Here is a 12,798-nt window from a genome sequence, read left to right as displayed (position 1 = left end):
GATCCACTGAGAATGCATCCGTCTGCCATCGCTCAGCCTCCGCTCCGCTGCAAGCAGCGTTCAGGTGTCCGCCTGGCCGTGCGGATCCATCCAGACTTATAATGGAAGTCAATGGGGACGGATCAGCTTGAAGATGACACCATATGGCTCAATCTTCAGGCAGATCCATCCCCCATTGACTTTCAATGTAAAGTCTGAACGGATCCGCTCAGGCTACTTTCACACTTAGAAATTTTTCTAAGTTATAATGCAGACGGATCCGTTCTGAACGGATGCAAACGTCTGCATTATAGGAGCGGATCCGTCTGATGAAACATCAGACGGACCCGCTCCGAACGCTAGTGTGAAAGTAGCCTTATCTGTATGGGAATATGCGTGCAAACTGCAACGTGTGTACGCAAAAAACAGGACATCAATGGTTATAGGGTTTTGGGGGATTTTAATACTGATGACCGATTGGTTAGGGTCAGACACCCGGCACCCCCGCTAATCGAAGGGAAAGCATATGAGCTGCCTTCTCTTCATTGTTAACCTGCTCGCTGCGGTGAGCAGGTGTAACTACAAGCCTCCCCAATCATTTCAATGGGGGCGGCTCGTTCCTATTTAAGTGTACAGGAACGAGGTCTATGGAAGTGAATGGGATTGCTTATAATTACACCTGCTCATTGCTGTTCTGTCGACGGCGAGCAGGTTAACAATGAAGAGAAGGCTGCGCTTGCAGAGAGAGTGGCCTTCCCTTCAAACAGCTGGGGTGCCGCTGATATCGATGACCTGTCCTGAAAATAGGTTATCAATATTAAAATCCAGGAAAACCCCTTCAAGTCCAGGGAAAGTCCTTTAACAAAGCATACCTTTCCAATAATAACCTGATACATACCACATCAGTTGCTTCCAGGAACACAAACAGGAATCCATTTTAGTAGTAGGTACTACACGCAGTGAAACCTCTCAGTAAATGACATCCTCCCCTCTATGACTGTGTACACAGAGATAGCTGTCAGTCACTGATAGGACCATCTACCTGACTTCAATGTCCAGAATGAGCAGGGATATAAATTTATAAATTACAGGTTTTACTGAATCCTTTCCCAAAAAACTATATAATCAGTCTGCTCAGCTCATCCTGCTCTATGACATGCTGCCTGCAGATTATTTTCCATTTTCATGGTGACAGGTTCCCTTTGATGTGTAGCAACATATCCACAATCGTGTTCCCCGTCATCGAGCAACCATATTTAGACAATGCTATTTTACAACCTTACAATCTGAATTTTTAGGGTACTTTCACACTTGCGGCAGGACGGATCCGACAGGCTGTTCACCATGTCGGATCCGTCCTGCTGCTATTTTGCCGTGCCGCCGCCCCGTCCCCATTGAATATAATGGGGACGGGGGCGGAGCTCCAGCGCAGCACAGCGGTGCACGACGGAAGCCGCCAGACTAAAAAGTTGGACATGCAGGACTTTAGTCCGGCGGCTTTAGCCGTGCTGCGCCAGAGCTCCGCCCCGTCCCCATTATAGTCAATGGGGACGGAGTGGCGGTCCGGCGAAATAGCAGCAGGACGGATCCGACATGGTGAACAGCCTGTCGGATCCGTCCTGCCGCAAGTGTGAAAGTACCCTTAGTATGGCAGAAGACCTGGGATAGACAATCTGACCATTTGAACATTCAGACTGCAATTCCTAAGGCTACTTTCACATCTGCAGCATGGAGATCTAGCACAAATGGCAAGAATCGGCCAATGTCCGGCTCATTCTCAGCATTTTTTCCGGAACGCAGCCAGATGTCTGTTCAGACCTCATTATAATGAATGGGGCCAGCGGGCATTCCGGTTGCATCAGGCAGTGAAGGATCTGGAGAATAGCTGCAGCAGATTTGGAAGTAGCCCAAGTAAAACTCTGAAGGGGTGGGGTGGATTCCTGAAGTCCAGCAGTCATTTTTTATTTTAGGACCTGGCTGGGAGTTACTTTCAGGTTGGAATCACACATGCAGCATTTGACACTGTTTTTTGAGCCAAAGACAATAATAGATCCAAGGAGATGGAAAAATATAAGAGGAAAGGCTGATAGAGTTCTGTTTATGTCTATTTCATAGTTTGGCTCAAAACCTGGCACATAAACTGCACGTGTGATTCCCACTTAAAGAGGTTGGCTTACAAACATTTATTTCCCATCTATAAGGCCTCATGCACACAACCATTTTTTCGGGTCTGCATCTGAGCCGCAGTTTTTGCGGCTCGGGTGCGGACCCATTCACTTCAAAGGGTCCGTGTGCTGTCCGCATCCGTATTCACGTCTAGAGGACTGGCAAGTACAGCCCTACAATAGAAGTGAATGGAGCAGTGGTCAGCCATGTTACACAGAGGACACTGCTCTCATGACCATACATTTATTGTCTATCCCGCGGAGAAGTGGTCAATGTTGTTCACAGAAAAGGTCCTTTAATGAAGTATAAGCAATAGATCAGGGATACAGTTAAAAGGTAGATATAAAATGGTCTTTTATTATTATTATTATTATTAACAACTCACCTGTCCACAGTGTCACCCACTTCTGGTTCCTGCCAGACTGGAAGGGGTTTGGTTCCGTCACCCGTGACCACTGCACTCAGTCACTGGCCTCAACTGTCTCATGTACTAGCATATCACATGGACATGCCACTCTGGCACATATGACTGCTGAGGCCAGTGATTGACTGCAGCTGCGAAAGGACCAAGCCACTCCCAGTCCAGTGGGTTCCGAAAGCAGCTGAGAACAGGACAGCAGCACAGGAATGGTAGGACTATGGACAAGTGGTTGTTTTTTTCTTATTGTTTTCATCGCTCCCCAGGCCAGACAACTCTGCTGTGTCGTTTTTAATAGAAAACAAAAACTGTGAATGATGATTTGCAGTGTGTGAATTTGAGCCAATACAGAGTTTTACAGTAGTTGCCCATTATAGCATTTATGCTGCTGCAAAGTTGTCATTCATTACCGCACCGTTCTGTGTCTACAGAAAATATGGTGTGTTTTTCTGATGGAGTTTCCCGAAAACACTGCAATGTGTGAACACCGCTTTAGCAGATTTGTCAGTTATTCAAATTTGAACATGAGGAGCACACAGTACAGGGATTTGGTCAGGATTCATGGAGTCCTCAATGCTGAGAAATATAGGCAGATACTCCTCCATCATACTCCATATCTTCCCTGCAAAGAAGAACAAGAGGGGGGGGAGATGTATCAAACTGGTGTAGCCCATAGCAACCAATCAGATTCCACCTTTCATTTTTCAGAACTCTTTTGGAAAATGAAAGGTGGAATCTGATTTGTTGCTATGGGCAACTAAGCCAGTTCTACTTTACACTAGTTTGATAAATCTCCCCCAAGGAATCCTGGAAGTGAGGATATGGCACCCACAAAGCCCTGATCGCATTATCATTGAGACAGTCTGGGATTACATGAAGAGACAGATGGATTTAGGCAAGTCTACATCCACGTCAGATCTGTCGTTTGTTCTCCAAGATATTTGGAACAACCCCCAGGCCAAGTTCCTTCAAAAACTGTTCAGGTGTAACTAGCAGAATTGATGCTGTTTTGAAGGCAAAGGGTGGTCACATAAGATACTGATTTGATTTACCGAAGATTTATTTTGTGTATTCACTTTGCATTTTATTACATGATAAAAAAAAAAGGATTTACACATCTATTTTGAAGGCATTAAATACCACATAATGGGAGTGAAAACAGAATGTTCTAATTCTTTGCCAATTTATAGAAAAGCAAAAACTAAAATCTTGCATTAACATAAGTATTCAGACCCTTTACTCAGGACTAAGTTAAAGTGATTATGGCCTTCAATATTCGTTGGTATGATGCTACAAGGTTTGCACATCTGGATTTGGGGATTTTCTGCAGATCCTCAAGCTCTGTCAGACTGGATGAGGACTGTCGGTGGACTGCCATATTCATATCTCTCCAGAAATGTTCGATTTGGTTCAAGTCAGGGCTCCGGCTGGATCACTGAAGTAAATTCACAGAGCTGTTCCTAAGCCACTTCTGTTGTTGGTAGTATGCTTAGGATCACTGTTGGAAGGTGAACCTTCAGCCCAGTCTGAGGTCTAGAGCACACTGGATCAAGTTTTCATTAGGAGTATCTCTGTACTGTGCTCCATTCAGCTTTCCCTCAATCCTGACCAGTCTCCCTGTCTCATCTGTTGAAAAACATCTCCACATCATGACGTAGCCACCACCTCTGTTTGCTGTAGGGATGGCATTGGACAGATGAGCAGTGCCTGGTATCCTCCAGACACGATGCTTAGAATTGAGGCCAAAAATGTCATCAGACCAGTGTACCTCGTTTCCTCACAGCTTTGAGTTTGCTTTTTACAAACTCCTGGTGGGCTTCATGTATCTTTTACTGGAGGAGAGGCTTTTTTCTGGCTACTCTGCCATAAAGTCCAGATTGGTGGAGGGCTGCAGTGATGAGCGAAGTTTTTAAAAATTTGATTTGGCAACTTTGCCGTTGTTCACCAAGAAATTAGATTTATTCCAAATTAATGTCACAAATCGCTAAGAGTACTTAGAGTACGGCCACATGGAGCAGCTGTACTAGGGGCGGGTTGTGGCCATGTTGCAGTGAAGAACCGCGCAGCTGCCGTGAATTAGCCCGCAGCTGACTTTCATTTAATAATAAAGACCGCACTTTATAGTCCTTCATTGTTAATGGCTGAGCTACACCTTTAAACAGGGCCTGTTGCTGGTATGGGGTTTGGCTGGTCAGGTGGGGGCTCAATATGCTGGCATACTCACATCTCCAACCCCAGCGCTCTACTGCCCTACAGGTGGAAGCCCTTCTTCTGCCATCTGCTTTCCCTTCTTTTCCACATCATCTAATATCGATGAGAATATATCAGGAACATCCAGATCCTTCTCTCTCTGCATCTTATTGACTTTTCTAAGACATGGAGACTTTGAAGGATGATTTGGAAAAAGTAAAGCCAGCAAAAGATAAGGATGGTCATCATTAAGACCTGGCTTCCCTAAGGGGTGTAGACTAGATGGTAGTGGTGGGCACGCTGGCAGTGGAATAATAAAGGCTTCCATCTTATTGGTATTGAATTACATTTTATGGCTGATGTAAGAATAAATAAATAAAACTGACCCAGAATAAGTCTCCCTACACTGTCCCTGCAGTCTCCCTCTCCAATATTCTTCTATTAATCACTTTCAGCAGCACTGTCCCTAGCACATAAGTGCTTGCCTCTTCTCTCCCTATGCTCAGCTCACAGGACAATGGAGGAGCCTGAGCGGGATGAGGGTTTTATAGGGCTGTGACATCACAGGGGATAGCTATCTGCAGATTGGCTTGCTGCACAACATTATGGGTGTTCTTGTGGTCTCTGGCTTGTCTTCTGTACACTTAGCTTTGCTTTGTAACACGTGCAGCTGCCATTTTAAGAAAACATGATTCATTACCACGAAGCACAAAAAAAACTCAGATTTATTTAGAATAAAGGTTTTCCTAAAATTCCAGACCGAATTTTGCTTCGAATGCTTCGCTCAACAGTAACCACAGCATCTAAGGGGTTAAATGTCTGGAATCAGAGTCATTGTCGATCATAAACATTAGCCCCAGGCGTCTGCTGTGTAAAACGGAAGAAATCTGGCGGGCACCTTCAGAAGGGGCTGTTTGAGATCCTCCATTGGATACATTAAAGGGGTATTCACATCACATGCAAGGGGGGCATATCGCTAGGATATGTCCCCATTGTCTGATAGGTGCGGGTCCCACCTATGGGACCCGTACCTACAAGGAGAATGGCGCGGGGAGAGCTGTGGCTGGAGGACCCTAGGTTTGGTCCACACCAAGTGCTGCTCCCATACAAGGGAATGGAAGCGCACCGCGCATGCCCAGCCCCTGCTCCCATTAATTTCTATGGGGCCGACGGAAATAGCTGAGCCAGCGCTTGGCTATTTTCGGCGGCCCCATTGAAATGAATGTAGGGAGCAGCTGTGCGCAGTACACCCTCCATTGGTTTCCCCACTCCGTTTTCGTTGTAGGTGCGGGTCCCAGAGGTGGGACCTGCACCTATCAGACAATGGGGGCATATCCTGGCGAGGGAAAATGAATTGTCAGGTCAATGTGCAGAGCTAGAGAGACAGTTTCTCCCTGACCCATTGGACCTGAACAGAACTGTGTGGTTAACTGCTGGCAGACAATTATTTATCACACCTACACGAGAAAGCCCGTAGGAAGTTATTCTTCGCCAAACAAATGTACATTGAATTAAATCAGTCTAGTCAGTTGTCAGCCCACACTGTTAGGCAAAACGTCATCTCCAACCACTCTGAAAGTGAGATGCTGATTGATTCTAATGACATGGCTCACAGCTTTAACCAATTTTATAGCGAAATATAAATCTCAGATAACCTATGCGTCAGCACTGCTCGCCTCTCATCTAAACAATTCCCAGACTGACTCCAGAAGCCAATATTACCCCAGAACTTTATATTAGGCTATTCGTACCCTAGGGAATCTCTGGGACGGGATGGCCTTCCCATGGAAATCTGTTGTAGGTACCTTGAAGAATTTCTGACACCCGGAACAGAACCCACAGATTGTGGATCATATCGCCCTATATCACTTTTGAATAATGACTACAACATCTTGGGAAAGGTCCTTGCTATTAGATTAAATAAAGTAATCCTCTCTACTGTAGGTGTGGAGCAATCTGTTTTCATGCCAGGAGGTCTACTTCTGATAACATCCAAACCGTACAGGTAGCTGTGCTAATGGTTAGGGCAATGAATAAGGATTGAGCCTTGACCATCTTTTAGACCAAGGCCTTAGAGTCGGTTGGTGGTTGGTTTTCTTTTTAAAATTGATGGGTAAAGTCAGATTCTTCAGCCACTTCTTTTCGCGCTAGGAGTACAGCTTCTAGCTTTGATTATTCATCCACTAAAGACACAGTTTGATCAGAAGTGATCAAATCTGCATAATTTTTCGGCTGCTTCTGGTGGCGTAAAGGTCTACATATACACTTCAGAAAAATACACTACTCCTTCTCATTGGAGTTTTACCCCTTTCCACTGATTTCAATGGAAAAGCAGCCTCAAAACGCTTGACGCAAGTAACATGACACATGTGCTCTAAGGCATGTATTTCAATTGAAATCAATTGGAAGCTGCTTTAGTGTTTAGAATGCGTATTATGCAGTGTAAAATGCCAATATTCGCAGACCAGTAGTTTTTGGCCGTGTAGATGTACTTCAGGAGAGTCATGAAAGGTATGGCATGGACTACACAGATAGTGGCACAAAGGTCTCACTTTAGTCCTGTGTGGTGTGGACTCGGAAGACAAAGTGTGACAGGGTCACACAGTACTAGGTTCCAGCACAGAGCCACCCTTTTTAGGGCGATAACACCGATTTCATTTTTAGGGTCCAGTACCAGGGTTAGGTATATATTGCCACCCTCACACTGTATTGTTACTCCTCCACTACCCCATCTATTAGCTGAATGGTACCCCCACTGACTAATCTGGGGTTACCTACTGAAAAAGGGGTTTGTTAGTGGACCCTGGTCTTTTTGGCATTTACGCATGTGTGTGTGGTTTGTTATTACACACTATATGTACTCTGCTTTTTAGATGCATACTTAAAGGGGTTGTCTTATCTCAGACAATGGGGGCATATCGCTGGGATATGGCCCCATTGCTGATAGGTGCCCACCTATGCTGGGACCGCACCTATAGAGAACGGAGCCCCAAAAGTTGTGGCAGGCAAACTACACATGCACACACCCCCTCCATTCATTTTCTATGGTGCCGCAGAGCACTTCTATGGGGAGCATGCTTGGCTTTGGCCGGAACGGAGTCCTCCAGACACCACTTTGCGGGGCTCTATTCCCAATATAAGTGAAGGTCCCAGCGGTGGGAGACGCACTTATAAGACAATGGGGGCATATCCTAACGATATGCATCCATTGTCTGAGATGAGACAACCCCTTTAAACATTATGTTTTACATGTCTAGCACTTTTAGTGACTACGTTTTTGTGCAGACCATCTTCATTTTTTGGCGATTTCACTTTCACACGGTCAGCACCAGTAGTATTTTCTATCAGTATTTGTAAGCAAATCCAGGAGTGAAACCTTCAGAGAAACAGTATGGAAGGATTTGTGCTTCTTCTGTGTTGTGGACCCCCTCCTGATTTTGGCTTTCAAATACTCATGAAAAATACGGACAAATACTGATTGTGTGAAGGTAACCTTTCTGTGGGGGGTTTCTCCCAAAGACATCAATTGCTGTTGTGGGCTACTGGAAAACCGCAATGTTTGTTTCCCCATATATTTGTCCCATAGTCGGATTCTGAGGAGCAGTGACGAGCTTTACAATCCATAATTTTTCTAATAAGTTAAAAACCACTTTTAGGGTACTTTCAGACTTGTGGCAGAGGATTGAGGCGACGACCTATGCAAACTGATGGCATTTGTCAGACGGATCAGGATCCTGATCCGTATGACAAATGCATTAAAATGCCGGATCCGTCCCTCCGGTTTCATTCGGAAAAACGGATCCGGCATTAATTTTTATTCACATTTTTCTTGGTCTGAGCATGCACAGACCGCAATGCTGGATCCGTTTTGCCAGAACACTCAGGGCAGGATCCAGCATTAATGCATTTCAATGGGAAAACATGCCAGATCCTGCATGTGTTCCGGAATTTTGGACAGAGATAAAACCACAGCATGCTATGGTATTCTCTCCTTCCTGAAAAGGCTAAAGAACTGAACTGAAGACATCCTGAACATTCAGAATGCATTAGGATAAAACTGATCAGTTCTTTTCTGGTATAGAGCCCCCTAGGACAGAACTCAATGCCGGAAATGAATAACGCTAGTGTGAAAGTACCCTAAGCGGTGCAGGTCAGGCAGTGGTGTTGGGATGTAGCTAGTAAGGTTTATGTCACATTGTTGTGTTATATGACATTCCTGTATGGCTCAGCACACTGAGCGTTTCAGCCTTGACTTTTTTTTTTTAACCGTCTCTGTGCAAAAAAGGTTACCAACCCCTGATCTAGAATTCTAGACTATTGGTAGAGGCAGCTAAATTTCATTTGGCGCCATCTCTCCCGGTCCCAGCCAAGCATGCATATGTAGTGAATGGGAGAGGGAAGACTCCTCTGATAAAGGCATATCACACCACTAATAATACCAACATGCAGGAAAAACACAAGTCATCTGGATGCAATGCATTTTTCAATGCAGCATTAAACCAGCATTTGATTATTTTTCACTTAAAGGGGTTTTCTAATCTCAGACAATGGGGGCATATCGCTGGGATATGACCCCATTGTCTGATAGGTGTGGGTCCCACCACTAGGACCCGCACCTATATCGGGAACGCTCCCATTCACTTCTATGGGAGAGGCAGGGATTAGCGCTTAGTGGTGGACGGACCCCGGGAAATCTGGGGTCATCCAGCCACAGCGCTCCCTGCTCCGTTCTCAATATAGGTGCGGGTCCCAGCAGTGAGGCCCGCACCCATCAGGCAATGGGGGCATATACTAGCGATATGCCCTCATTGTCTAAGATGGGGATACCCCTTTAAGTTATTTGGAGCAGCTGATCCCTATAATATGTTCATCTTAGATTCATAAAATCATGTTTTTATGGGGAATGTTAAAAGCGCTGTGTTTTTTCAAGGTTATGACAGAAGCATTAGGGTACTTTCACACTCGCGGCAGAGGATTCCAGCAGGCAGTTCCATCGCCGGATTCGGCAATAAGGACGCAAACTGATGGAATTTGTCACACCTATCCGTCTGATAAATGCATAAAAATATCGGATCTGTCTCTACGGTGTCATCCGGAAAAACGGATCCAGTATTTATTTGTTTTGCAATTTTAAAAGGTCTGCGCATGCACAGACGGGAAAGCCGGATCAGTTTTGCCGAAACACAATGCCGGATTCGGCATTCCGGCAAGTGAGCAGTATTTTTGGCCGGAGAGAAAACGGCAGCATGCTGCAGTATTTTCTCAGTCCACAAAACATAAGAGGGACTGAACTGATGCATCCTGAACGGACTGCTCTCCATTCAGAATGCATTAGGATAAAACTGATCAGTTCATTTACGGCAGGCATCCTCAAACTGCGGCCCTCTAGCTGTTGCAAAATTACAACTCCCAGCATGCCCAAACAGCCTACAGGTATCAGCCTACAGCAGGGCATTGTGGGAGTTGTAGTTTTACAACAGCTGGAGGGCCGCAGTTTGAGGATACCCTGATTTACGGGATTGAGCCCCCAGGACGGAACTCAATACCGGAAAACAAAAACGCTAGTGTGAAAGCACCCTTAGCCTGGACTATACTTTACACAGAGATATGGATTGATATTTCCATACAGCAGCATGTAGATAGTCATAATGATCAGCACAAAAATGTCCCACTGACTGCTGTGACAGGAGAGTGAAATCAATGGCCACATTGCGGGGAATAGCTATTCCAGTTTATCTCTGCCATAAATGCTTAGTTCAGAGCGACGCCCCGCCATATACCTCGCCTTCCACCCCCCTGCCGTGTAACACAGCCTCACACCCAATCCTACATTACAGTCTTCTTATCACACGCCAACAGTAGCAAGTGAAAGGAGACAACTGCAAGTATTCCATGTCAGGCTTAGGGCTCATGCACACGGAAAGAAAATACGTTCATGTCTGTTCCTTTTCTTGCTGATCTTGCATGGAACCATTCATTTCAATGGGTCCACAAAAAAAACACTGAAGTTACTCCGTGTGTATTATGTTTCCATATATCCGTTCCGCAAAAAGATAGAACGTCCTATTACACCGCGCAACAATGATTTTGCTACTGAGAGAAAAACATGTGATTTATTACTAAAATTAGCGTGCCGATTCCAATTATGAACTCGGAAATTTGCCTGACATGTCTAGATTTTAACCCCTTAAAGACCCTGGGATTTTCCATTTTTGTTTTTCACTGCCCCCCTTCCCATAGTCTTTTTTTTTATTTTTCCATTCACATAGCCTTAATAGGGCTTATTTTTTGCGGGACAAGGTATACTTTCTAATGGCACCATTTACGGTTGCATACCGTGTAGTAGGAAGTGGGAAAAAAATTCCAAATGGGGTAGAATTTGGAAAAAACGCAATTCTCATAATTTATATATATTATTTTTTTTTACACTGTACACTATGCAGTAAAATTTACTTGTTACCTTCATATTCTCCAGGTCAGTACGGTTCCAACGATACCACACTTGTATAATTTTTCTTGCGTTTAAATACTGAAAAAAAAAATTAAATCCTTTGAGGAAAAAAGTAGTTGAAGCAAAAAAAAAAAAAAGGCTAATTTTTTTTCCCCCCATTACGCCATTGTTATATTTTAATTGTATGGGCATTTTTGCAAGCGGCGATGCCCATTTTTTTTTTATTGTTTAAGTATTTTTATTTTAAGGTGATTTGAACTTTTTTTTAAGTTACCTTGGGTGACAATGACTGGCAATCATTTGATTGCCTATTGATGTCTATATAGACACCGTTGAACACTATTTGCACTATACCAATATAATGCTGCCACCTAGTGGCCTGTATTGGTAGAGTAATCTAATAGGCACTGAAGCCTGATTGAGGCTTCAGCCTATTAGGTCAATGTAACAGATTCTTACCGGAGCAGAAGTGCGCAACTTCCGCTTCTGGACTGCGCAGATGCCATGGTCACATTTGACCATGGCATCTGAAAGGGAAAATGTATGCGATCAGCCTTATGGCTGATCGCATACATGTGCCGCAGGTCTCTGCTATTTAAAATAGCACATGCGAGTGAGCGGCATGTTTGGGGACCGGACTTCCGCCGTACATGTAGATCCCAAAGGGTTGAGAATTAAAGGGGTTAAGTTATACATGCAAAGCCTATTTAGTTATAATATTAATGCATTATATTGGAGATATTCAAATTGACATGTCCGGACGCACTCAGGCTGATGTCAGCAGTAAGTACATAAGGCAAGCTGGACAGATTTTGATAAAGTGATCTGTTATAGTGCTATCAGTTTTGAAACTTAAGATGGATAAAAGCAAATGTGTTAACGATCCAGACAATTTCTGCTACCGATATTCAGTATTTTGACCGGTATCGGCATGTATTTTGCCGATATTCCGATAACGTATTGGGAACACAGATCGCGCTGCTGACAGCGCTCTCCGTGTTCCCTCAGCAGCACAGGGGAGAAGGAAGCAGTGTCTCCCTTCCCCCCCCCCCCTGTGCTGCTGCCACCAATGAGAGGAAGGAGGACAAGAGGAGGGGAGGGGTTATGGCCACTGCGCCACCAATGAAGAGAAATCTCTCGTTCATTTATATACAGGCGGCGGGAGCTGGCTGCAGAATGACATAACCGGCTCCCGACCTCTATGAGTGGTAGCTGCGATCTGTGGTAGTTAACCCCTCAGGTGCCGTGGCTCGCAGCTACCGCTCATAGAGGTCGGGAGCCGGCTATGTGATTCTGCAGCCAGCTCCCGCCTCCTGTATATGAATTAATTAAAGATTTCTCTTCATTGGTGGCGCAGTGCGACCCACACCCCAGTATTAAAAACATTGGTGGTGCAGTGTGCCCCCAGGATCCCCTCTTCCCTGCTCCTCCGATTGGAGCCCCAGCAGTGTAATGCTGGGGCTCCGATCGGTTACCATGGCAGCCAGGACCCTATTGAAGCCCTGGCTGCCATGGTAAGCTCCATGCTGCTGTGTGTACAAAGCACAGAGCAGCAGGGACAGTGTGAGCTCCTAATCACCCTGACAGAGCTAAA

At 45.0% G+C, this 12,798-nt stretch overlaps 1 protein-coding gene across 9 annotated transcripts in view; it reads right to left on the bottom strand.

The window, feature by feature from the left end:
• The window catches only part of NRF1 (nuclear respiratory factor 1), a 75,136-nt gene that overhangs the window by 50,490 nt on the left and 11,848 nt on the right, over positions 1-12,798 (bottom strand). For 8 of the 9 annotated variants that reach the window (XM_044279984.1, XM_044279985.1, XM_044279977.1 and 5 more), the window contains exon 1: positions 11,214-11,268. The exons of the other annotated variant lie outside the window; for it this stretch is intronic. In XM_044279984.1, coding sequence (XP_044135919.1) covers positions 11,214-11,219 — 6 coding nt within the window. In that variant the 5' untranslated portion in view covers positions 11,220-11,268. Of the gene's footprint in view, positions 1-11,213; positions 11,269-12,798 lie in introns of those variants that run through there. 9 annotated transcript variants of the gene reach the window in all.

The sequence above is a fragment of the Bufo gargarizans genome, chromosome 2 (assembly GCF_014858855.1).
Source record: "Bufo gargarizans isolate SCDJY-AF-19 chromosome 2, ASM1485885v1, whole genome shotgun sequence".
NCBI lineage: Eukaryota > Metazoa > Chordata > Amphibia > Anura > Bufonidae > Bufo > Bufo gargarizans.
This window is presented reverse-complemented; position numbering and strand designations above follow the sequence as displayed.